At 40.8% G+C, this 26,638-nt stretch overlaps 2 protein-coding genes across 4 annotated transcripts in view; both read left to right on the plus strand.

Annotated features, from left to right (window-relative positions):
* Positions 1-5,838, plus strand: part of DENND6A (DENN domain containing 6A) — a 35,971-nt gene extending 30,133 nt beyond the window's left edge. For all 3 annotated transcript variants that reach the window (XM_075433101.1, XM_075433100.1, XM_075433102.1), the window contains 5 exons: positions 754-807; positions 895-1,004; positions 1,670-1,772; positions 3,507-3,581; positions 3,991-5,838. In XM_075433101.1, the coding sequence (XP_075289216.1) occupies positions 754-807; positions 895-1,004; positions 1,670-1,772; positions 3,507-3,581; positions 3,991-4,122 (474 nt within the window). In that variant the 3' untranslated portion in view covers positions 4,123-5,838. The remainder of the gene's footprint in view (positions 1-753; positions 808-894; positions 1,005-1,669; positions 1,773-3,506; positions 3,582-3,990) is intronic.
* A 4,754-nt stretch (positions 5,839-10,592) lies between these two features.
* On the plus strand, positions 10,593-22,248 carry ARF4 (ARF GTPase 4). Its single transcript, XM_075432761.1, has 6 exons — positions 10,593-10,963; positions 17,651-17,731; positions 18,232-18,341; positions 19,674-19,745; positions 20,272-20,397; positions 21,292-22,248. The coding sequence occupies exons 1-6, from the start codon at positions 10,897-10,899 to the stop codon at positions 21,376-21,378; spliced, it is 543 nt and encodes a 180-aa protein (XP_075288876.1). The 5' UTR covers positions 10,593-10,896; the 3' UTR covers positions 21,379-22,248.
* Positions 22,249-26,638: the final 4,390 nt, after the last annotated feature.

The following is a 26,638-nucleotide window of genomic DNA, read 5'->3' on the forward strand; positions in this document are numbered from 1 at the left end:
GGATTCCTTAGTTCTGTCTTCTGGAAAAACAAGACTTTTTGTAATGTTACTGAAGCTGATTATATTCATGTATCAAAATGTATGGCCATTTGCATACAAACACTTTCAAAATGCATAGCAGCTTATACTGATGTGCTGGTGTGAGCTGACAAGGCGGAGCTGCCTCCTGTCGTCAGACCTCAGGCTTCGGCAGTGGCCCTGTGAGCCGTGTCTCCACTGCTCGTGCGTTACATAGCGAGCTGGGCTCTAGCCATGCCTTTGCCAAGCACTGCTACTGCGGAGATGCCTACAGCTGTTACAGTGTTTTGTAGGTTAGTTCTGTATGTAATGTTTGTATGAGGGACTTTGAAAATCACTTCCAAATACTTGATATGCCGTGGGATTACTGTTTGGAATCACCCATGATATGACGGTACCTGTGGATTGTCACCAAAGAAAAGAGAGATTATTTACTAGTGGCTAGAGTTCAGAATATATATATATATATATTCTATGTATACGTTTTTTTTCCTGTCCTCCTTTCCCTCATGTCCTTCTTGAACCTTACTGATGTAAAGTTCTGTAGTTGGGAAATACAAATGGTATTAGATAAGCTCCTTCTTATGCTCTCATGTGGTAAATATGCATGACCCCACCCTGTACCAATACTTAGAAGAGAAAATGCTGTGGTTAAAAGTGATAAGTAAACATACACGTGGACTGTGTATCTTTAATACTGGTTATGCAAACAAGCTTTCTTTTTCCTTTCCCTAGGAACGTTACGTGGCAAGCCTAATGCCCTTGCAAAAATGCATATCACCATGGAAGGTAAGGAAATATAATTTGAATGAGCTGGAAATTGGTGATTAGAGAAAACAGTTACGGTATGCTAATAATTTTTTTTTCTTTCCATAGAGTCCACCACAGCTGAGGCAGTTTAGCCAAGATGAGTTCATGAAGACACTGGAAAAAGCAGGACCACAGCTCACATCAGGTTTAAAAGGAGACTGGATAGGACTTTACAGGTCATTTCTCTCGTCGGCGTAAAAAATTAAATTATATAAATGAAGACAAATCAGTAATATGAATGCTCTTTTCCTGAGCAAACTCATTAGCAGTAGTGATATGAATAAGACTTACTTTTAGAACATATGCTTTAATAGGAATTGATAGTGCTTCATATACTATCTCTTAGTATATGTTATCTTAGTATGCTATAGTATATATAGTATACTATATCTTAGTATATGTTACTCACTTAAATATGTTTTCTCTGTGTAACCTGTTAATGGCTTTTATAAGGTGCTACTAATGCTACAGGTGTCTGTGTTACCAGTATTATTTGTGGTTTTATTTCTGGTTCTAACTTGATTCTTCCTTCCAATCAAAACAAAGATAAAAATGAGGATATTTCAAAGTGAGCCTTGCTTTTTTCCTGACAGAACTCCTAATCTTTATTGTCTTTTAGACCCTTTTCTTTACATTGTTTTCTCAATCCTCGTCTTGATTGATAGAAGCATGTTATACGCCACTTCAGAATATTACAGTTTTTGAAAGTAAACAGAGAAAGAGTCCTACTATCTCCTTCAACCTCAAACATAATTACTTTATATTTGATGACATAGAAAACACTGTGTTGTCAAAATTCTAATGAAAATATAAAATGTATTTTTCTTTGGTGTTTTACCAGGCATTTTTTGAAATCACCCAACTTCGATGGTTGGTTTAGGAGCCGGCAGAAGGAAATGATACAGAAGTTGGAGGCCCTTCATTTAGAAGCACTCTGTAATGAGGTTAGAAACGTGTGCTTATGATTATATTTATCATCTTGTAATAAAAATATGTTATCCCTCAAGCCAGTTATACTCCTGCTGTTTTCTCTTGTTGACCATAAAAATGTTGACAACTTCGTCAAGTTGGATCTAGCAAAATGTGAATTTGTTAACCAAGTACAAGCTAGAATTAACGTAGTAAAAGAGAATATGAAATATAGTTAGCTTTTTTTTGTAACGACTGTCATAATTTGTAAAATTTAATATTCCTCCCCCTCCCCCCACAAAACAGGTTTTTCCTCGTATTTGATAATGTTATTTCATTCAGCTTCCTTCTTTGGTGTTCCAATGCATTTTCAGTTGTGATACAGTTTGTAGCTTTGAAGGTATAAACTCAGTACCATAGAAAATTGACAGCTAATTAGATATGGATAGTAAACAGGCCTACGACTGATCTAAAGTAATTGGAAGCTGAGAAGTGAAGTCTGGCCTACACGAAGGATGGAGAGGGGCTTTTCACAAGGGTGTGTAGTGATAGGACAAGGGGTAATGGCTTTAAACTGAAAGAGAGCAGATTTAGATTCGATATTAGGAAGAAATTCTTCACCATGAGGGTGGTGAAGCACTGGCACAGGTTGTCCAGACAAGCTGTGGATGCCCCCTCCCTGGAACTGTTCAAGGCCAGGCTGGATGGAGCTCTGAGCACCCTGGTCTGGTGGAAGGGGTCCCTGCCCATGGCAGGGGGGTTGGAACCAGATGATCTTTATGGTCCCTTCCAACCCAAACCATTCTATGACTCAATGAGAAATGATCTTATGTTTTTACTTAAGAAGCTGAAGTGGGTATCAGTATAATTTGAGTTGGAACAACTGATAAAAAAAAATGCTACAAAAGGAGAAGAGATTGTACAGCTAAAGAGGGAATAGGAAGAACAAAAAAAAGTCAATACCACAGCTTTAAAACAAACAAAAAAATTGTGCTGGTTATTTTTAAAAAGTCATTGATTTTTATCCCTGGCTTTGTCAATTCCCAAACAGTACATTGTAGCAACCCAAACAGATGGTTTAATTAGAGCATCCCAGATAATTTGCAGGCCAATAGCTAGGTCAATTATATCACCTATAATCTATCCAACTATATTTGACATTAACTTACTGCAAAGAAAAGTGAATGTATCAAAAATTTATTACTGACTTGGGTCCTTATTAGTTTTTTTCTTTTGATCAAAGTGTTAACATCTTTCTGTGCATGAGCAAATGCCTTTAACAGGTGAATAGTAAAGGGGTAGGGGAACAGAACTTCCGTAAGAAAATTCACTTAATCCATATGTTTTACTAGATATCAACTGTGTGATCACCTTTAATGCCCTAGAAACAAGAAGTGCTGCCTGGCACTATTTTAATATTTCATTGTGCTAGCAGATCTGATTTGGTAAACATTCACTTCCATTTTGCATTGTAGATGCTATTTTTGAAACTAAGCCTGTTTGGTATGGTGTTTTGTTTTGGGGTTTTTTTATTTCTTTGTATTGTGTTTATATCCTAGTCTCTTGCTAAGTCCTGGGCAAACATGCAAATAAAGTAGATTTTGCAGTTCACAGTAGAGACAGTCCAGGAGTAAAATGAGTTTAGTAAATGGCATGAGAATAAGGAAAATGAGAAGACCCATTTGGAACAGTAGGTATAAATTAATACTACTTCTGAAAATTATATGTGTTGCTGTAAATATTTCAATGGTTAATTTTTATTCTTTTAGAACTTGGTTTTCTGGAGTCAGAAGCATACTGAAGTAGAGACAGTGGATCTTGTCTTAAAGTTAAAGAATAAACTGGTAAGTAACTGAATTGAACATGGCTCAAATTTGCCTGACTTAACTAGATGAAAGTATTATACAGTTATGTCTACAGGTACTTAAATTAAAATATTCTTTAAGATCTAGGTAGCTCAAGGAATCAGTCTTTCAGGTTTTTAAAAACAGTTCATTTCAGCCAGGACTGCAGAGTTAGCTGGCTTCCCAACATCGTCCAGGTATGTTGGAAGCATTCCACTGATCCTGTTTTTTTTTAAAACTAGTTGGAACTTTGTCACTGACCTGAGTGGGAGCAAGGCTGAATCCTCAGGGAAGGAGAAAACTTCTTGTGATTACCGAAAGTCTAAATCGGTGTTAGCTCATGCTGTTGTGTTGTTGTTGAGGAAACCTGCTGTTTTAGTAGAAATGATGTTTTATTCTACCTTTGCAGTTGCAGGCTGACAGAGAACAGCTTCCTGTGAAAACTGACACACTGAAAAAGCTGCAGACACACATCAATGATATTATACTAGCACTTCCAGATGACTTACAGGACATCTTGCTCAAAACTGGCACAACATGACTTCTACTGGGCTCTTTTGTGCAGAAAACAAAAGGCAAATGTAGTTTCACAGAAGACAGTGGCTTACCAACTTTGGAACGCAGCTCTACATAGTGTATTAACACTACAAATGGACTATACTAATAGTATAGCCCACTTACTATTTTCACTGTTTTTTCCACTTAACTACCAATGCAACTAAAGGAATTCCTGTGTCTAATAACGTTCGAAATAAGTGCTCTTAAAGAAACATCTGTCGGCATATGAAATTCTGCCACAGTATAGGACCATGGTGCCGTGCTGGCGTTGCAGAATGTTTTCCAATTGGTGCTGCTATACCCGTTCCTGCTAACTCAGGGGTAAGCAATAGTGATCCTGTACTGTCCTGTTATGTAGTATCTGATTGCTTTTTTTCCTTTTAGTTTTCATCTAGTGATAAGCCCAACTGGCATATTATGTGACTTGGTCAGAATACAGTATAGTTGAGGTATTTTACTGGTAAATGATTGCTTTCAAAACTGTTTCAGGGACAGCTGAAATAAGCAGATCGGTTTTTAACTTTCTTCCTTTCTCCTTGTTACCATCTTTTCAAAACCATATCAATTTAGCATCTTTAAAGAAGAGAAGGCAGCTGACAAAATTTCCTGAAGAGAAGTCTCCTCCCTTCAGTGTCAGTTGATTAGTTTACTCACATATGCCTTAAATATAAAGTAATTGGATACTAATTGGTGGTTTTAAACTGCTGGCATTCAGGATTTAAAGTGGATCACTAGTGTAAATGTAAGTATGCAGTATTCATCACAGGAAATAAACAGTGGTGTTCTAATATGGATTTTAAAATCAGTGATTCCAATACAGCTAACTGATGTACAATCTGTTTCAGCTGGACATCATAGCAGTCTGCTCCAGTTATAACTTTTTTTTTTTACTTTATAGTTTTTATTTATACCAGTAGGGTGTTTGAGGAGGTAACAGGGCTGGAGGGAGAAGATGTTGGCTTCAGATGAAAAGAGCCTATGGAAAGGTCAAACTGTGGTGAGAAAAGATTGTAGCAGGAAATATGCATATAGCAGACATGCATAAAAAGTCATTTCCTCTTGCATATTAAGCAACAAGAATGTGATGTTTATCTTCTTGAACAAGTTTCAGTGGTATATAAGAACTCAGCTGCTCTACATGCAGTGTTGTACTTTGACCAGTTTCAAGCAGAATAAACTTAATACTATAGTATACACACAACATACACTTTTATATGACAAATGGATCACGGTTGTAAAAAAAAAAAAATCAATCTGCTTTTAAGTGCTTGGATAGAATTTTTTAAAACTTACGGTATAATCCTGCTATAAGAATATGCTTTTGTATGATAAATATAACATCTTTCTAAAAAGGTCTTATTTAGATATAAAATGTCACAACAGTATTTTTATGAAAATACGTATTTTAATACTGTTACGGTTTGTATACAATTACTCATGACCAAAAGTTTAATGTATCTATTATGTTACTACATAACTACACCACTTCAGCATTAATTTCTAACTTGCAAATTTTTTTGCACACCCTGAGGAATAGCATTTCTAATCCAGAAATTAATAAGTGGCCATTCTTATACCAAATTATCTTAAATATTTAACTTGGAGCACTGTGTAGTTTCTTGGAACTGTGTAAACTGGTAACAACTATGATAACTATCACATGACTGCAAATATGTATTTTTGTAAAAGAAAATAAAAGGGTTGATTTTTATTTTTTTTCTTTGTAAGTTATATGACTTAGATGATGTGTGTGATTTGTTTGTGTTTCCCCTCTCCTGTCAAAGCAAAGCTGTTTAGCACCTTGTAGAGACTGCTGCTTAGTCTGACTTGATGAAGCTGTACCCCTTAGGTGACCAGAAATCATGCATCACGGTTGTAATATGGCAGAGCTGCAGGATCCTCAAGAAAGCAAATGGCAGGGACTGGCTTCCAAGTAAAGTTTATCCAATCTTCAGTCTATTTCCTGTACACCTTTGTGAGGCCCTTGAGAAACATGGTAATGGGAAGTAGACTGCAAGCAAAGTTCAATTCAGGTTTGTTTAATGGAGTTGGTATTAGTTTAAATCCCTGAAAAATTAGATGCTTAAAGATAATTATTAGAATGTTGTTCAAAAGAAAGGCAAAAAGAAAAGTCATACCAGGTTGTTGGCTATCTTTGTCAGTTATTTGTAATGCTTTTAGTAATACTAGTTCAAAAGGACCTTAACCTAGAACTACAAGTCTAAGCAAAATGTAGTCACTAAAACAGGAACAGTCTTTCCTCATTGCAGGTTTCTGATTTTGTCCTGTTTCCCTGCAGTCTTGTTACACTGAGCGTGCATATTTTGGCTAGGAGTGCTTCAGCCGTTTGTAGTGTTGCAGCAGAGGAATTTCATCGGCTGCAGAAAGCAGTTGCCAGCTTGGTGAGCTAGAATTCTCCCACCTCTAGTTTGTGGTGGGGCTTTTTTGTTCTGTTTTGTTCTTAACTCATTGTGCTTAAAATACAGGTAAAGAGCTTGTACTAACCCTCCTTCATCTGAGGCTTGATGGCTGAAGGATAGTTTCAGTAACTTTGCCTCACTCTTCATTTGGCTTTAAAAAAAAAAAAAAAAAGTATGTACACACACATATTGTTTGGACCAGAATGGGAAAAAGAACACCTGGGTGATTAGAAGTGGTCCTAGAAAGGAGGTAGCAGCTGTTCAGTAAAGAAATGCTAACGATAAAGGCCCTAGCTGGGTCATCAGAAGAAGTTAAGACTGCCTCAGTTAGTGTAATGGAGAGTAAACTGGACATGCATAAGCTTTGGAACTTCTCAAATTTCTTTTAAACAAAATAAATGCCAAAAATGAAAACATAAGATAAAGTGCAGTCAAATACGGTAAAGGTGCAGCTAGTCCTTTAACAGTGTTAACATCCATGATCTGAAAGAGGAGAATGAATGAAAAGTATGTTGTGAATAAGTTATGTATGATTATACAGGTCAACCACTTATGTTAGTGTTGAAACATTTATTATTGACAATCATTTCTAAAGCAGATGTTAGATTGTACTCAAATAACTGAAATCATTAAAGGCATCTATCTATTAATAACCTAGCTATAGTAAGGATATGCCAGCTTGGAGGGCTAAAAGCTAACTTACTTCAAAGAGTCCTTCAGGTATTTTGTAGTACACTTGTCCTCAGCTAACTTCAGGGAAGCTTAACTTCCCTAGCCAAAAAAAGGTGTAAATACTTAGTGCTCTGAAGTGAAAATAGGCAAGTATTGGAAGCCTATAACTGGACTCTATAAAACTATCAGGAAATTGAGATTCTTATAGTTTATCAGGATCATAGTAACACAGAATCATAGTTTGGGTTGGAAGGGACCTTTAAAGGTCACCTAGTCCAACTCCCCTGCAATAAGCAGGTACATCTACCACTAGATCAGGTTGCTCAGAGTCCTGTTGAACCTGACCTTGAACGTTTCCAGGGATGGGGCATCTACCACCCCTCTGGGCAGCCTGTGCCAGTGTTTCACACTTATTGTAAAGAAATTTCTTCCTTATATCTAGTCTAAATCTGCCCTTTTTTAGTTTAAAACCATTACCCCCATCCTGTTGCAACAAGCCCTGCTAAAAAGTCTGTCCCCATCTTTCTTAAAAGCCCCCAGTACTTAAAGTACTGAAAGGCCACAATAAGGTTTCTGTGGAGCCTTCTTTTCTCCAAGCTGAACAGCCCCAACTCTCTCAGCCTTTCCTCAGAGAAGAGCTGTTCCAGCCCTCTGACCATTTTTGTGGCCCTGCTCTGGACCTGCTTCAACAGGTCCATGTCTTTCCTGTGCTGAAGGCTCCAGAGCTGGATGCAGGACTGTAGGTGAGGTCTCATCAGAGCGGAGCAGAGGTGCGGAATCCCCTCCCTCGACCTGCTGGCCACACTTCCCTTGATGCAGCCCAGGGTATGGTTCGCCTTCTGAGCTGTGAGCATACATTGCTGGGTCATGTTGAGCTTCTCATCAACCAGCACCCCCAAGTCCTTCTCCTCAGGGCTGCTCTCAATCTCTTCATCCCCCAGCCTGTATTGATACCAGGGGTTCCCCCAACCCATTTGCAGGACCTTGCACTTGGCCTTGTTGAACCTCATTAGGTTCGCACGGGGCCATCTCTCGAGCTTGTCCAGGTCCCTCTGGATGGCATCCTGACTGTCAGGCGTGTTGACTGTACCACTCAGCTTGGTGGAGTTAGCGAACTTGCTGAGGGTGCACTCGATCCCACTGTCTATGGCATTGATGAGGATATTAAATAGTACTGGTCCCAATACGGACCCCTGAGGGATACCACTTGTCACTGGTCTCCATCTGGACATTGAGCAGTTGACCAGTACCCTCTGCGTGCAACCATCCAACCAGTTCCTTATCCACCAACCAGTTCCTTATCCACCAAACAGTCCACCCATCAAATCCTTATCTCTCTCCATTTCAGAGAGAAAGATGTTGTGTGGGACCATGTCAAAGGCTTTACAGAAGTCCAGATAGCTGACATCCATAGCTCTTCTCTTGTCCATGGATGTAGTCACTCCATCACAGAAGGCTGCTAGGTTGGTCAGGCAGGACTTGCCCTTAGTGAAGCTGTGCTGGCTGTCTTGAATCACCTCCCTGTCCTCCAGGTGCCTTAGCATGGCTTCTAGGAGGATCTGTTCCATGATCTTCCCAGGCACTGAGGTGGGGCTGACAGGTCGGTAGTTCCCAGTGTCCTCCTTTCTATCCTTTTTAAAAATGGGTGCAGTGGTTCCCTTTTTCCGGTCACCAGGGACTTCACCTGAATGCCAGGACTTTTCAGATATCACGGAGAGTGGCTTGGCAATGACATCAGCCAATTCCCTCAGGAGTCTGGGATGCATCTCGTCAGCTCCCATAGATTTATGTATGTTCACCTTCCTCAGGTGGTCACAAACTTGATCTTCTCTTACAGTGGTTGGGATTTCGCTACCCCAGTCCCCATCTTGTGGTCCATCCACTCGAGGTGTGGGAAGAGAGGTTGCCAGTTAAAGCTGAGGCAAAAAAGTTGTTGCGTACCTCAGCCTTCTCCTTGTCTGTTGTTACCAGTTTGCCAGTCTCGCTCATCAGCGGGGTATGCTTTCTTTGGTCTTCCTCTCCTGGCTGACAGACCTGTAGAAGCCCTCTAGAAGACATCTTAGTCACTAACTGGATTAAGTTAAAATATGACTTCTATCAAATTTTATAAAAATATAACTTCCAATCTTAATTTAAAATATTTTTTTGTTCAGAAGAATGTAACTGGAAACTTGACAAAGACTCTCAACCTGTCAGGAGAGAACAGCCTGAGCAGAGTCCCACTCCCAGGAGCCCACTGTTAGCATCTGATTCAGGACGGTCTCTTTATCAAGACATTAACGATGTTTTTTTTTAATGGAGAATAATTAAATGGCTTCTGCCTGAATAATGTTAGCTATTGTGTACTGGTACAGTTTCTAATTAGCCTAGGGAGGCTGTAACTCCCTTGATAACTTTTTGGGCTTTCGATGAAACCAGTGCCTCCTTGGGGTAGGGAGCTCAGTCGGTCCAGCCCTGAACGCAGCTCCTCTAGTTGTTACCATACTGCAGGGTTTTTACAGTAGCTGTGAAAGCTGTTGCAGCTGGTTATGAAATCAAACACACCTCTCAAAAAAGGGCATGTTTCTAATAAACCGTGGCTTGTTTCAGTTTTATTCCCCTATTACTTCCCTGTATCTGCTGCTTCCTGGCCAAGGAACCATGCGCTGGTTTGGTGCCAAGACCACGCCGCCTTTTGCCTCGGCTCCGCAGCCTCCGGGGTGCTGCGGCAGGCCCAGGTCACAGAAACCACGCAGGAAAAGGATCCTGCAGCGGTGGCGGCTCCTGTGACCGAGTGCTTTTTGTTTACTAACCGCGCTCCCTCTGTACCGGGGTGTATCTGGGGGCTCTCCGAGGATCTGTTACCCCGGAATCCGAACCTCTCTCTCTCGGGTTAGATACAAGGAGGGAATTCTCCTCTGTCTGAGGGTGGTGATGCCGTGGCACAAGCTGCGCAGAGGAGCTGTGGCTGCCGCTCCCTGGCGGTATTCGGGGCCGGGCCGGCCGGGGCTCTGAGCAGCCAGACCCAGTGGCGGGAGGCCCTGCCCGGGGCCGGGGCTGGGGCTCTGAGCACCCAGACCCGGTGGCCGCGGGCCCTGACCGTACCGGGACTGGGCCGCGATGACCTTTCCGGCCCCCCCCCAGCCCACGCCGGTCTGGGCTGTGCGCGTTCCCGGCATGCCGCGCGCTGCCCTGCCCTGCGCGGGCCGGCCGGAAGCTGCGGCCCGGCGGGAGGGGGCGCGCGACTACAGCCCCCGTCAGGCGGCGGCGGCGGCGGGTGGAGCGCGCGGGGCGCGGACGCGCGCGGCGCCTGCCGGGAGCGGTAGTCCCCGCCGCCTGTGGGCGCTCGGGCCGCGCGGCGGGGGGCGGTTCCGCCGCCGGGGGATGTGGCGAGCGTGACGTGATCGTGGCCGCGTTGGAGCCGGGCGGCCGCGGCGAGCGTGACGTGGCAGAGAGCGAACGAGCCAGGCTCACCGGCCGCCGAGCAGCCGCTGCCGCTCCCGCTGCCGCCGCCTTATAAGTCGGCGCCGCCGGGCGACCGCCGCGCTCGGGAAGCCGCCTCCTCCCTCGCGGAGGGATCCGTCAGCGCAGACGGGCGCCGGGCCGCGGTTCCCCCTCCCCCCGTCGCTCCTCTCCGCGCTCCTCCCGCTCCCTGCGCCGCCGCCCAGCCCCGCGCCGGAGCCGCCATGGGCCTCACCATCTCCTCGCTCTTCTCACGCCTCTTCGGCAAGAAGCAGATGCGCATCCTCATGGGTAAGGGGCGACCGCGATCCCCCGCAGCCCCCCGCAGCCTTGCCGCCGTAGCGCCCTGCGGGGCTGCTGCCAGGCCCGCCCGCTCCCTCTCCCTCTCCCGCTCCCTCACGGGCGCGCCCCGCTGGTGGTGGGGGAGGGGAGCCCGGCGGGAGGGGGCCGCGGGCTCATGTCGGGGGGGACTCGCCCCGACCCGGGGCGCGGGGGATGGGACCCCTCTCTGTCCCCCTTCCTTGCGGGGTCTGGGAAGTGAGGGAGCGGCGGAGAAGGGGTGGGGATCGGGATGTGTCTGCCCTTCCTCTTCCTCGCCGTGCTCTCGGTCTCTTTCCTCTCGTCGTCGTCCCCCCCCCCCCCCCCCGCCCCAGTCCCGGTGTCGGGGGTCGCGGCCGCGCTGCTCCGGGGGCTTCCTGTGGGGCTGTAACGGGGCGTTGCGGCGCCTCGGCCCCTGCTCCCCGCACCGGCGTTCCCGCTTGCCTTGAGCCGGCGGAGCCGTGGAACAAAGATCAGGCCGCGGCGGGGGAGGCCGGTGCCCGGCGGCCGGGGAGAAGCCGCGGGGAGTCCCTTTCCCGGGGCCGGCCCGGAGACAAGGCCGCAGCCCGGACGGAGGGGCTGCTCCGGCGGGAGGTGGTGACTCCAAGAGCTTCGCAAATTGCCGTATAATGGCCGGTCTTCGGTAACTGAGGCGGGTGCGTCGCTGCCTCTTGTGAAAGGCCGATTTGCGGCATCTGTGCTCTGCAGTTCTGCTGTACCCCACGTACAAAACGATAAAACCCTGTAGGTTGGTCTTTTGGTGCTTGTTTAGTTTTATTGTCTGCCTGTAATTATTTATTTGGAATCAGATTCTGGTCCTCTTGACGCAGACTGTAAGGGTTGAAGCCGGTGGCTCTTGAAGATTCTCTCTTGTAAGACTACGGTTCGAAAGGTCAAAGCAAGTGCAGACTGCATTCGGTATTTCCTTCTCCGCTTCAGCTCTTCCCTGCCTGCTTCCACCCACCTGCCCATCCCCGCAAGCTGTATGTACAGACAGATCTTAACCCCCACGTTTTTCTCGAATGCTGTTACCAAAGTGAATGGAATTTGATTCGTGGTCGTAGACTGAAGGAGCTTCCTGAGAAATGACACGAAGTGCCCATCTCAGTGTAGCCAGCAATGGGACTGGATCCCAACTGTGAAACTTCTTGGTACACTGCTCATCCTTAACACTGCTTGTGTATGCACACCAGACACAATAATGCAGCTTTTTTTTAGTTGCAATTTTCCATGTTCTCCATGCATTTAGTGATGACAGAGGTCTTTATTACATGCACAGTAATTTTTATTGTATCTTCACTGCTTGAAATTAGAGACTCTCATCCACTTCAAAATAACCTGAGTGATTTTTGTCTTTGAGACAACATAGTACATCTGTTGGTTTCAAGGAAGTGATTTGACTGTCTCCCTAGCAGCCAGCCTCTTCATATGACTCTGAATGAATGAAGTAAAATATTCAAAAGACCTTGGCTGCAGGATGAGATAGTGTCTATGGTATTTGTAGTTCTGTTGCATTCTGCAAAATAATGAAGACAGGAAAGCAATGCCGTACAGATTAAAACAGCTTGCAAGGCTTTAGTTTCTTCGTTGGTAGGTAATTAGTTCAAAATTAGGTTAGATAGGAGTTAGGGAGCTCCACTTTCCAGCAGTTGGTTCAACTGCGTCTTTTTAATGATTTTTATTTTAAGGCATGGATTATATTCAAATACAGGACTGGATCAGAGCATGAGACTGCTCCATATTTATTATGTAGAATAAGAGGGTAAAAAGCTTTTGGTGTGTTGTGATGAGAGTATATCACAGGACCTAAACTGGATGTTTGGAAGCAGAATGTGTTATACTGGAGATCACATCAGCGGTTTGTACCTGTAGCACAGAAAAGAAGCTTTTTGTAGCATTCTACATTATGTGTCAGCACTTGGAGGAGAGATGCTTAAATGAATACTGGCACTGAATTAAACTTTTCCTCAAGGTGATAATTTTCAATTTATGATTTGAAAATGAGCTGGACAAGGCTAGGCATTTAAGTAGTATACCGGTGAAGCAAATTTATGGGGTAAGGTGTTTATGGAGAAATATTTAGGGGAAAACATTACATGGGTGAGTTGGTAATGAATAAGTGATTAATTTATAATTCAGGCTTCCCTTTCACAGCCATCTTCTGTTTCTGCAGGATTCAAGAGAAAGTAGAATTCATTTAGCTCTTAAGACAGGCTTTGTGTTATTGAGTTCTGCAGAACTGGACTATTTCTCATCAGGTGCCATTACCAACAGCAAACATGACACACTATTCTCTTGTATTCTCAAACTACATTTATGGTAAAAAGTGGACGTTTAATGGTATACTATTACTGAAATTTTTTTTTTAAAAAGCTACACTTGTATAATTAAGTATTTTACAGAAATACTAAGTTAATGTGATTCTGTGGGAATGAATGTAAAATAATTTCTACATCTTTATAGATGGAAGTAACATGAGGGAAAGGAGAAGAAATAACTGTAGGATAGGCTTGAATGACTTAGACTAGGCAGCCAGTGCATTGGAGTGGAAAAACTGAGTCCTAACCCTGCGTGTACCTATCTGCAAAACTATTTACTCGTAGTTTCTTGTGCTTGAAAAAGTTACTGATTCATTGTGCACCTTTCAGTATCATAATTTAGTGTTCTGTGTCTTGGTGTGGTTGTGCAAGTGTTAACTGAGATAATAGCTACTCAGGAGCTTAAAATACAAGGGTAATTATTAAATACGTTGGGGGGAAAAAAAATTGTCAGATTCTTTGGGGATTGTGTCACCATACAGCTCAAAACTGTTTAGCTGTTTGGGGTTTTTGTGTGGGTTTTTTTTGTTTGTTTGTTTAAGCACAGTTGGTTTGCATGCAGTTCGGGTTTTTTTAGTGTGTTTTCTTGAGGAGCTGTGTTGAGAATGACCCCTTCATGTCCCCCAACGACTTATCCAATTGAAACTAAACCTGAAAGAGGAATAGTGCATAAAGGGCAAATATTCTGTGATTGCGATTCTGTGATCTGGTATAAAGGTGAAAGAAGAGTGAAGGAATACAAACCTGTAGTAAACTGGGATTTGTTAAATTTTTATTTTTTTTTAAGCTGGCTTTTGTTTGTAACATGAGTATCAGTAATTGGTTAAATACAGTAGAAGCTTTTTCTTTCTTTGATTATGGGAAACATTCATGTTGGAAGCAGCAGCACAGTATTTTTTACAGGAAACTTTGGAAATCTCAATCTGACAACCAACATCTATTAGTCTTGAATTTAAAAGGTCAATTCTCAATTTTTCTGCGTCTATAGTTTATATGTAGTTTTGTGTTGGCTGCTTGACTTTCAGTCGCCAGTGATCAAAGTAGAAAGTTGGTAAATGAGGAATGTGATGTGGTCACAGGGGTGGTGTTCCCAGGGACAAGTGAACTACAAACCACTTCGATTTAGAAACACGACTGACAGACTGAATAAAATGCTCTTAAGAGGAGTAAAGGGCTTACAACCACAGTGGTTTTAACAGCGACTGAAGGCATTGTAGATGTTTTTTCTCTGGCTAGAGGAAGAGGATGTTTGACTCGGTTTAAAGATAAAATGCTTGCAAGTGCAAGTCTCTGCTTCCCATTTGTAGTGTAATGCTTTGTGGTACAACTGCTGACCGCCATATCCTACATTGAGATTCTTACACTTTGGTCTTGTCAGTGGTCAGTCAGGCAGTGGAATCAGAGTGAAAAATGTAGAATCAGAAACATACTTTACATTATTTGGGGATTTAATACTTAGGTTTTAATCTTGATAGTTAAATCAACTTAAACTTTGACAGGGAAGTAGCCCATATATTTACATCTAGTGTTCTGGTGTGAGTGTAAACGTGTTTATTCTTGGACTACTGGAAGTGATAGAGACTCTTCCAAGCGACTCAGAAGAGTAAATGTGATTTGGTGCTCTGATACTTCTTGTTCTAGAAAGGGTAATAAATGGCAGATTGGAGTAAGAAGCATGAATGGAGGCTGTGCTCTTGATGACTATTGCTTGTTTAGACTTCATAACATTTGCAATTTGGCTAAAAGAGGCAGTCTTTGCAAATAAGGTTATGGTGATTTGAAGAAATTGCCTTCCCTCAGTTAAAAGCTCCTGTCTCAAGTGTGGAGTCAGAAAAAGAATACATGTATCCATAACACTGCCTCAATGCAAAGTCCAACAGTTTAATTAGAATTGTGGCTAGGAGTGGATTTCAGGGAAGTCTCTGGGCTTTGCGCTTACATAGCTGATGTAGCCTTCTGCCAGCACCATGGAGCTGGTGGTGGCTCCTGGCAGAAGAGCAGAGTGGACAACTGTGGCAATAATTTCTTAAATTTAGGAAATAGCTTAAAGTTCTGGACTAGTCTCTAATTTCTTAACTCTGAGTTGTGTCTTCAAGTGGTTCTTGATATCCTGTGTGTATTCTTTGAAGTGAGAATAGCTTTTTCTTTGTCTTTATCTGTATTTTTAATGTAACTCCTAAATATGCTAAACCAATTTGTGTGGATAATGCCATCTTTCTTGCATTGCTAATTTTAACAAATCTTGTCAGTGTTTGTTCTACTGGTAACTGATTGGGATTTTTTGGGAAGAGGTGGGAGAAGAGTGTGAGTGTGTAACTTTAATTGGTGGTTCACTAAACAATGTTAATTTTCTGCAAAACTATCGCATAGTATCATGTACATACATTATGTTTTCTTTTAAAGATCTAGGCATCCTACAAATGCTCACTTGAAGCTGAGCTGTGTGAGAATAGTGTTGGGCTTCAAGCATTGTGCTGCTAAAAACATTGGGTTTTGGCATAGGTGGAGTATTTGAGGGTTTCAGAGTTAGTTTAAGGGATTTTCTAAGGCTACATGACATTTTATTGGTGTAGGGAAAATGCTAAAATTTACAAGCTTCATGACTTGCAAGCTCTTGTGAAACTTCTGCTGCACCATGCCTTTTTTTTTTTTTTGTTCATGCTTGTGTGTGGTTCTAAAAAAGACCAACACTTAGACAATAGCAAACTTAGAACTGTTAAATTTTAATTTGAGCATTTAGGGAGTTTATTACCCCTCAAGAAGCTTTCATTTTGATGGTAGATATTCGCCCCCTTCATGACACTTAACAATTAGACCAACTTTTTTTTTTTTTTAACATTCAGTGAAAGTACCAAAGAAACTGCATTGGCATGTATAATCCTGTTCACAGTATCAGAATGTAGGACAATTATAGATAGTTTTTTTTAATTAGTTTGCTGTGACAGCAGTTTGTGCCTTGAGAAGGAGGAGGCTTTTTAAGTGGGTGGCTTCATTCTGAATAAGTAGGTAATTTCAAATTCCATTTTATTGCAACGTTAAGGAAACAATTGTATTATTAATAGTCAAGTAATCAAACCACTTAAAGCTTAATATATCACAGTCACCAAGTAGGAAATTAGAGCACTTAAGAATGTTATCAAACAAGGAGAACATTTGGTTTCTTGTGCAAGTATTATGTAATTAATTCTTTGATAGGGGTTTTATTTTTGTTTGGGCGAAATTTTATTGGCTATTTTAGGTTTCACAAATAGACATTTTAGTCAAACTGTTGCTGTGGTGTTTAGTACCTACTGTATATTTAGGTGCTTATGTGCTAGGCATTGGAGTCTAATGTAAAGAATTGTATTTTGAGTTGCTCTTATGTGTTCTGAAATGCCTAACAATAAGCAGTTGCACAAACAGTTTTAGAAAATTGCCGTGTATGCCTGCAATGTTGGTGGTGATTCTCAAAAAATGTCTTTGAGGCTCCAGCTTTTTTTTTTTTTTTTAAGGATCATGTATTTACTACATAGCTTACACTGAAAAACAGCAAGCTGAAGTTTTGTTGTAGAAGCAGAAGAGCAAATTTCAGTGCAGAAGGCCTTGGACTAGATGATCTGCAAAGGTCCTTTCCAACCCCTACCATTCTGTGGTTCTTTAAAGATCAAAATTGGAGACTCCTAATGAAAGCATCCTAGTGGATCTCAGTGAATGGAAGTGGTATGCTGAAGAGGAGTTACAGCCCTTGGGGTAGATGCGGAGGGACTACTGGAGATGACTAATGTATGTTGTTTTGTCAATGCAAAAGAAATGTTTTGGCAAAGGGACAAGAGGCTGGAGTGAGGGAGACTGAAGTGCCTTCCGCTTATAGTGCCAGCTCCCGTTGGTTGAGGTGCATGTGAAACTGGCCTTAGCTGAAGGTTGAGTAAGCGAGACCTTCCCCGATTTGACTGCGAAGTAGCAAACGTGATCAGTTAGAAACTGAGTGCTGCTTATAGGTTGTTGCTAGGCATTTAAAACCATCCATACTTACACAGCAGAAACTTTCAAAGTGAATGATAAAACTTAACGTAAGTCATACAAGTACTAAGGAAGATGACTAGAAGCTTGTGAGCCTGTAGTTTGTGGATGGAAGTGTGTTATTGAGCTTGTTTTCTTCATTGCTTGTTCCCTGTCTCAGCACTGGGTAGAGGAGATGGGGAGAAACATACAGTAGTATATCAACAGTGACTTAAGAGTGTTTAAAAACGTGTTTCTTCTCAGAAAAAACCCCACAAATGCTCTGTATGTAAAATGGCATATTTTTAAATTAGCAGGCTGTAGTTCATATTTTGAACTAAATCAAATTTTCTGTTTATTCTAGTTGGTTTGGATGCTGCTGGTAAGACAACTATTCTTTATAAACTGAAGCTAGGAGAAATTGTCACCACAATTCCCACTATTGGTAAGATAACCAGTTCTTACATTTTCATTCTTGTTGCTCTAAATTTGTGTTGTACAGGTGGGCTTCTGAAGAGTGTAGGAATTTGCTGTCTTTGCTGTTAGTGTAAGAATCAAGACAAACATGGGCTTTGTGGCACTGCCGTAACGTAGCTGTGTCAGACCAAAGATACATCTAGACCAGAATCCTGTGTCTGACAGTGCCCAGTAGGAGATGCTCAGGAGTATAGGAGCAAGTCAGGTAGCAGTACTTCCCCCGAACACCATGAACCTCTGGCTGTTTGTGGCTGAAACTCTTGCCAAACCAAAGGTGGTGTACTTGGATTTGATTATTTTTTTTTTTCTATTCAGTCAATTTTCTTCTTGATCTAGTAATTCTGATAAGCCATTTTATATATATTTGGGCGAAATATAACTCGGGATATAACTATCTTTACTATGATTAGAATTAACACTTTGGTATTAGCATTAACTATTTCTAACTGTTTGACTCTCTTATTTCAGGTTTTAACGTGGAAACAGTAGAATATAAAAACATTTGTTTCACAGTTTGGGATGTTGGTGGTCAAGATAAAATTAGACCTCTTTGGAGGCATTATTTCCAAAACACACAGGTAAGAATTCTGAGATGGCAGTCGTTAAAGACCTGTTTTGTAAAGTCTCATTATACGTGGAAGGTTGTCTTCTGTCCCTTCCTTTCAGAAGGGCTTCTCGCTACTTCCTGCAAGTTCTAAGGGATGCCCAGATTTTATTCTAGTTGAAGCTGATTTGTTACCCTGAAGGCTTCCAGTCGAGTCGTGAGTGTAGCCTGGCGAGGATGAAGTCCTTTAGGATCTGCCAGTGTTCTGAAATGTGCCAGAGCAGCTGGTTGGTTTGTGAGGAACCCTTCAACTTTGCTGTGTCCATGCTTTGATCTGTTTGAACTGGCACTGGCTTATATATTAAAAATGTAATTGTTTAAACATCCTTCTGTGTATTATTTTTTTCTAATCAGCTTTAAAATACACAGCTTTTGCTGTGTTATATCAGTGTATTTAGTATGCTGAGTATCTAAAAATGTCATAAAAGATACTGTTACCGATTGATTAGAAAGCTTCTACTTCCTAGCAATGTGATTGCTGTAATTTTTGGTGACGTAAATGTGATTCTTTCCTTTGGTTCACAGGTAGTAAGGTAAGTTGTATCAGGAGACTGAGAGGTTTGTTTTTAGTTTTGGTTTGGTTTTTTTTTCTGTGTTGACTTTTCAGTTGTTTCCAAGAAACTTCTGTGCAGTGTAATGCATGTGATTGGTGCAGACAAATGGAGAAGTCTGGATTCATGAAAAGGAGCTAGCAAAGTACTGTTGTGAATAGAGTAATACTTAATTTCAGTTCCTTATTCAGCCCTGTTACTAAATATTTTTGAAAGATGCTTCTGTTTTCTTAGAGAATGACAAAATGTAAGGCATTCAGACTAAAATTTTGAAAGTAGTGTGTGGAAGGAGGACACTTTAATAACAGAGATACCATTATAAATACAGTTTGGTACAAACTTTTAAACAAATTCACACCTTACTTTTAAGAGTGTGGGTTTTTTCAGTGAAATGTGAGATGGTGAAGCACTTGTGATTCTCTTGCTGCATTTAACATGATACAAGGAGTGAAAAGGGAGAGAGAAGTTCTGAAATTTTGCTGGTGTCTCTCCCACCCCCAGCCAAAGAATCCCACACTAATCTATGAACTGACATTTGTGTTGTTTAACTTTTTAATTTAGAAGGCCTAGCTTTATTTTGCAGTTGAAACTTACTGCTTACTTGTTCAGACATCTTGTGTTGCTTAAACAGAAATTCCTGTCAAATTTGCTTACTTAAGAGAGGGGACAGTCACAATACTCAGTATGAGGTTTTTGTTTTTATAATAGTGCTGCATGTTTACACTGGGTTTTCAAAACTGCTTAACTTCTTACAGGGCCTCATTTTTGTGGTAGACAGCAATGACAGAGAGAGGATCCAGGAAGCAGCAGAAGAGCTGCAGAAAATGGTAAATATCGATAACCTTCTGAAATCTGATTGTTATACTTTGTCGTAGTTTTGGATGTATGTCAGCTTCCCTAAGAGATTTAGGATTTTAAAATTTTAGGGAGTTTTACAGTGCATATTGTATTCACCTGGTAATTCTGGGTCACATAGCGCACTGAGTTGCAACTACAACTCTGTAGAGAGCTTTAGCTCTAGAACTACTAATGTGTCAGAACCTACCTTTCCTTCATAAAACCTTAGTAGAAACACAGCAGATTAATAAAGAATTTTGGAAAAACAAATTGATACGAAGAATTTCAGCAGCAAGCTGCTGATATGTTTAAACTGCCTATTGAAAGACTATTTCCTTACTTGTAGGAGAGGTTCTGTGGGTTACTAGTTAAATTTCACTCAGTACTTACTCATGACTTCAGGAGCAAGAATGAAAATGTTTATAACCCTTAAACTGGTATTTAGACTTCTTTAGTGCTTGGTGAACTAACTGAAGTACTAAACTATTTTAATAACATGACCGTTTTTTCTGTTAGCTTCAGGAGGATGAGCTGCGAGATGCAGTGCTGCTTCTGTTTGCGAACAAACAAGATCTGCCAAATGCCATGGCAATCAGTGAAATGACAGATAAACTAGGTCTTCAGTCTCTGCGTAACAGAACTGTAAGTGCTAAACTTCCTGGTTGTTGTACTCTTGTCTTCCTTTATTATAGGTCATAAACACAATCTTCCATTTAAAGGAAAGGGAAGTTTTCACCTCTTTCTGTAGAAAGATGCACATACCTGCTATTAAACTCTGTAGTGCATAGTTTAAGGTCCTTGTTAAAAATAAGTGATTTAGAAGTATAATCCAATGTGTACAGCTGTTGCAGTTGTTTTATCTCTCACCTTTTTGTGGAAAAATACAAGTATTTCAGTCTGTCACTGAAATATAGCTGTGAAACGTGTTTGACATAGTATATGGTGGGTTTTCCTGTTTTCCCAATACTTGTTATTCTGGGGGAGAACATGCATTCTGCATTCTCACCGCTACAAAGATGGGAGGAAATTAAGTAGCTCCTGAATCGTTAGATTCCATCTGCACAAGCCTTTGAGACAGAGGGTTGCTTCACATAAACCATCTATCCTTCTGTAATACTCACTTAATGTCTGTATGTGGATACACTAAGATCGTATCCATAAAGACGTTTTAGGGGTCTGTTAATTTAGAGAATTCCGCGTCCATTTCAAGAAGAGCAGTCTTTCAGAAACAAGAAGCTAGTTTTCAGCATCTGAACTAAAAGCAAGTTCTGTTACTTGTTTCTTGATGCACTAAACGGTGTTCTAGCATTTGGTAGGCCAACGAGTTTTTGAATAACATCTGAATCCCATCTACTTACATATACTTTCTAAAACTTATAAAATTCCTATTTGCTCAATACTGACTCTACTTATAGCACAAAACAGCATTTGAAGACCACTGTTTGAGTGTGTATCTGAGTGTCATATACTGTGATAACTTAAAATGCATTTTGTCACTATGTAAATATAATCTTTGTCTGTGTTCTGCATTAACAGTGGTATGTCCAGGCTACCTGTGCTACGCAAGGAACTGGTCTGTATGAGGGACTTGACTGGCTGTCAAATGAACTCTCAAAACGCTAACTCAAACTGGATGACTCTTTCACCAGGGACATGTTTGATATAAGTGGTCTAGGCTTGTTACAACTGAGTTAGTTTGCATCTTGGTTATTACAGTATCTGGAACTGATATTTGGGCAGAATATTACAGCGTTTCAACTTATTTTGTTGCCAATTATTGTTTACCGAGCTACATGTTGCAAAGGTAGCAATATGCTTGGGTAAAAATCTCCTTAACTTGGAAAAAGTGTATCTTCTGATTTTATTGCCCTTGTTAGTCTAAATGCCTGAATATAGTTATTGTGACATCTTTCAGATCTGTTTTGAATACTCTCTTGAGCCCAAATAAATTAATGTTTTAATTTTTTTTTCCTCCCTGCTACTTTTAGTTTACTGATGCCCTGTTTCATTCCTCAGACAGTCTGCTGATTTAAAAATGTAGCATTCCGTATGTATTTATTTCTCTCCCTTGCCAAAAAGAATTCCTAATACTGCTTGTTCCAGCCAAGGAAATGCTCTAAAACACTATACAAATCTACTGCACTGAGGAACATTTTATTAATCCTTGGGTCTGTCAGCCCAACTTGCCTTTGTGTGAATTGGATTTGATGGGTAGAATAGTTCTGTGCTGGTTGCGAAGAGCTCATGTTGAGGTTGTTTTTAATATTCAGCAGATTGTCTTCCTTTCTATTGTATCTTTTTTTTTTTATGTTGCATGTTGCTTTTTGGTATCAGCCTGACTATTTTTGCCCAGTGTATAATAGTTCTGCTGAAATTTTACTGTTTGTTGGTGAACATATCTTCATAAAGAAATTTTGGAAAATTCATCAAACTCAATGGATTAGTTTCTTCATAACCCACTTGGAATTATTCCTAATAAAATGATAAAATGTATAGTTCTGTGTATGCTCTTCTTGTTTCCTGAAATAGTTGAACTGCAAGTTACCACTAGTGAGCTTTCATGCAGCTTGAATGTGAACATCAGTCTCAGATTTTCACTTGTTTGGAGCTATGTAGTGCGGGCCATGGAAGGTGGGCAACAAAGCTGTATACAGTGCAGTAGTGTAGCTGTCATCAAGACTTATACAATTCTGTAAGTGTCTTTTGAAGTTGTGAATCTAAAACTCCCTTTAAGATATCCAGATATGAAAATACTAATAGTTACAAAAATTGTAATAAAACAAATATGATCTGCCTGAAAAGCATGCATGTCTGTTTCATAGTTGTATCCACATCTGAAAACCAATATGTGTTCTAGCAGGAGAATCACAGATTCTGTTGGTGGCTACCTGAGAAGTCAACTTGAACACTTGTACAGGGATTTAGTCAATATTAACGGTGATAGTCACCCCAAAAAATCAGCTCTATGCAACTGCTACTGTCTGCTTCCATATTTTTGAACTACAGAGGTATAAGAGGACAGAAGACTCAAATTAACATGATTTTGAGGCTGCTGCTATTGGGTATCTTAAAATCTATTTTTCTGTTGCCTTTCTGCTGTATGGATACCAATACGGCTCAATCTTCCAATTGAAATACTCTGTTGATTGTACGTCTTTAGGAACCCAAAGCATGATTTCATTGCAGTTTTAGGGTAACCTCCTGTCTGACTTCTAGCCCGGGTCTTGTTATCCTTGCTGCAAGAAATCTAGTGACAAAGTCTGGTAAACTGAAGCTAGTTTACATTAAGAGCAGTGTCCAAGGCAGCTTCTGATGTAACTGAGGTTTAAGTTTCTAGGGAGTACTGTTACTGTGAACGCAACTAAGCAGAGAAAATTCCAGAGCTCTTGAATATGATCATTAACTGTCTCCAGTATGTAACAGGAACCCAGGAGACAGTGTAAGGTGAGTAGGGTTTTGTTTGCACCTTTAATGAATTGCTGATTATGTATTAGCCAAAGTTGATACATCCATGCATTGGATCAGTAGCTGTTAATATGCGTATTTCTAGCAATGCAGTTCCTTGAAATAAACCTTAAGAGGACCACCTTGTTCATAAGAGGTGGCTGATCTCTAATACAGATTGTATTGGTTGTCCCAATAAGTTAAAACAAAAAAACGCCCGTGAGAAATTAAACGCCATCTCCTCTTCCAAGGAAGAAGTTGGAGGTAGACTTTAAATTAAAAAATAGATACTTAGAAACAAATTAGGCCTATTACCTTGAAGGAAATATTCTGTTTCATTGAGATGAAGATTTCATTGGTTTAATTCTTTAAAATGCTTTTAAGTACTTAAATACGCAGTTTTAGGTGAGCTTTGTTTAGCCGCTACATTTTTGAGTTACAGCATGTGTATAGAAGTTCATATTTCAGAGAGTCACCATGCTTCAGTTTGCGTACCAGCAGGTTGTAGTTCTGCTATAAAATGAGTAATATCACAAAATCAAAGAAAGTAGTAAAGATCTTTAGCCTCATTTAAGAATGATGGGATCTGCGTGAGGGGTTAAGGCTACAGCTTAACACTGAAGTGTAGTAAGACAAAGTCAATAAAATTCCTGGGTGTAACTGAGTAGTCAGTGTGTAGTGTTAATTGGAGCATAGAGAGGAACTGAAGCAAGTACTTCAGTCTTCCTGTAAATAGATGAAATCACACAACCTCTGTTACTAAAATGGTGTTTGCCTCAGAGTAGTCTGTAAGGTTGTAATCTTGGAAGCAAGGTCTCTGTTACGCACTTTATTCATCTTAAGTTGTAGAAGGGACAAGATACTTGATGGACCGTGGAATAACATCACAATGGACAGAAGTGAATTAAACTTTCCCTCAGGTTGTTATTTTTCTTATCAACTGATCTCAATTCTTGAAATACTTTCAAGGTGCACTCCAGATTACGTGTTCTTGATTCTAAGCAGCAGTCCCTAGGGTTGGTGCATGGGCTTAGAAAGCCGCCTGATCTTCAGATGACAAATACAGTAGCTAGTGCATGTCTGTTACTACAAGAAGAAACTTAGTCCTGATGAGTTTTTTGGGTTTTTTTTTAATTATGCTGCCTTATCTCCTTTAGTACCAGGATCAGATGTGGTACTGAAATCTGTGTCATATTCCGTTAATATGGCTGTCAGTAAATTCATTAGCTGTGGCAGTGATACTTTTCTTAAACAGGCCAAAAGGAGATGAGATGCTTCATCCCTGGCTCTTCCCCCTTCTTGGATTACAGAAACTCGGAGGATAAATTCTACGTCCTCTTCAGTAGTTAGAGGCTGGTGATTTGTATGCTAATCTTATGTGAACACAGTACAACTCTTCTACTGTGAAGGCACTGACTGTCATTTAAGACATTGTAGACAGGTAAAATACTTCTGTTGCTTTTTTGCCGTTCTTTAAAATAGTTATTTTCTGGCTAAATCAACTGCAAGTGCCCTGTATATGTTGTGTATCAGTAACAGTGTATAATACAGCCTGGCTCTCAAGAGGCAGGTGAAATTCCTGTGAAGATCCAATTTTGTCATGTCTGTTAAGAGTTTAGATATGCTAACTTTGTGATTTCCCTGCCAGAAGTTAAATACTTGAACTGAGCTGTTGTCCCAGGAGTTCCAAATCTTGGACAGGCACAAGACTGTTAAAAACTTATTCCTCATTCTACTGTAATGACAGGAAATCCTGAGTTTCAGTAGCTGAAACTTTTCATTGTGTAGCGTCAACTCCTATATTCAAACAATGAGCAAGTTCTGCTGCACTGGGGAGCCTCTCTAGTAGTATTTGTATACGAGAGGCTTTATTTCAGTGTATCAGATGGCCAGCTTAACTACAGAGAGCAAAACACTGAAGAATGAGTGCTTTTTCTTTTATTTGGCCATGCCAACACAATTTATTCCTTGTATTCTTAGTAGATGCGTAATTGGCTTTTCATTTTTTTCCAACATTTGGAGAATAGTTGTGCATGAATGTTCAGCTCTACGCACAGACCAAGGCAAAAGGCTTGTTTTGTTTTTATTGCATGTAACTAACCTGATGACTCAATCCTACAGCATAAATAATAGTGGATACTTCTTGGGGTTTGTTTGGGTGTTTTTTTTAAAAAAAAAAAAAAGTTTCATGAACAACACAATCTAGAACTTGTTCTGCAGCTGTTTAGTAACTAATCTGCGGACTTTGGTTCAACTGCTTGCAAGCAGAACAAAAATCTTCTAAATGCATCAGGAATTAGTAACAAATGCTATAAGCATTTCTACTTGCTTGATTTGTTCTCAGTGTTTCCAACATACACCAGTAAAACAATGTACTGGAGGCAGCAGAACCCTAGGAGGGCGCTTACAGCACTGGCCTGGTGCATGTAAAAAGTGGTTTAGGGTTATGTCAGTCATGAGCATTCAGAGCCCAGTTTGCCATCCCTTGCTCAGCTGAGTAATCTTTATTCTAAGGTCTGGACAAAAGCAATTTGAGTGCAATATAATGAAACTTTGCACATCACCTTGTCCCAGTACATCTTTCCTACCCTTGTCAAGAGCGGTATTGGTAGGGGACTTGAGGAAGGAATGACATTCGATCTGCTGCTGTTGGGCCTATGAATAAAGCTTAGCTACTAAATGTGTTGTGCATTGTGCAGAAAAATTTTTAAAAGCATCAGGTTCTATTAAGAGATCTGCTGCAAATTCTAAGACGACTGAAACGTTTCAGGCTCTTCTTTTACTGAGTGGGAGTTCAAAGTCTTGGAACAATTTTTTTGATGCTAGGAATGTGAGAAATGAGGCAACTGCACAATTAATTTGAGGTGTTGAAAGACCTGATTCCTTAGCATGCTGGGTATTTTCCCCCTTCTTTTCTTGTACCATTTTTCTCCTTCTCTGTCATACTTTGCATTATTGTTTGCTTTATTGTGATACATAAATGCACTTTACTGAAGGCTTGAATTAGTCCCTTCAAAAATAGCAGTGATACAAGAAATACTGATGTGTAAGGATTCATGTACCAAGTGTCAGAGGTGGCTAAGACCCCTTTGGTAAGGACAAGGTCAGGGGAAAAATAATACCAGTTCCAAGTTGCCAGACCAGTCTGAAGGATCTGGCAGAACTTGGTTGATTTGTATACATAATGAATACACAGGTGGACTACCTTCACAATAACCAGAACAACCCCAAAACTAGCCAAGTATCTGTTCCTTCCAGAAGGCCAGTCTTGGGGTGCTCTGACTTCTGGTGATGTTTCCGTGAGCGAGAAGCTTGTCCACAGCAGGAGCCAGTATGAAAGAAGAAGCTCCTTCCTCCCCAGACGACAGCTAGCCAGAGCAAATGCTGGAGCAGTGCTGGCTCTCTCAAGCTTATAGCATCAGTGGTGGGAAAGCTGATT

The sequence above is a fragment of the Opisthocomus hoazin genome, chromosome 11 (genome assembly GCF_030867145.1).
Source record: "Opisthocomus hoazin isolate bOpiHoa1 chromosome 11, bOpiHoa1.hap1, whole genome shotgun sequence".
Lineage (NCBI taxonomy): Eukaryota > Metazoa > Chordata > Aves > Opisthocomiformes > Opisthocomidae > Opisthocomus > Opisthocomus hoazin.

Coding starts and splice junctions, on each gene's coding strand:
- ARF4 (XM_075432761.1), top strand. CDS start 10,897: ATGGGCCTCACCATCTCCTCGCTCTTCTCACGCCTCTTCGGCAAGAAG. Junction 17,732..18,231: donor CACCACAATTCCCACTATTG/GTAAGATAACCA, acceptor CTCTTATTTCAG/GTTTTAACGTGGAAACAGTA. Junction 19,746..20,271: donor CAGAAGAGCTGCAGAAAATG/GTAAATATCGAT, acceptor TTTTTCTGTTAG/CTTCAGGAGGATGAGCTGCG.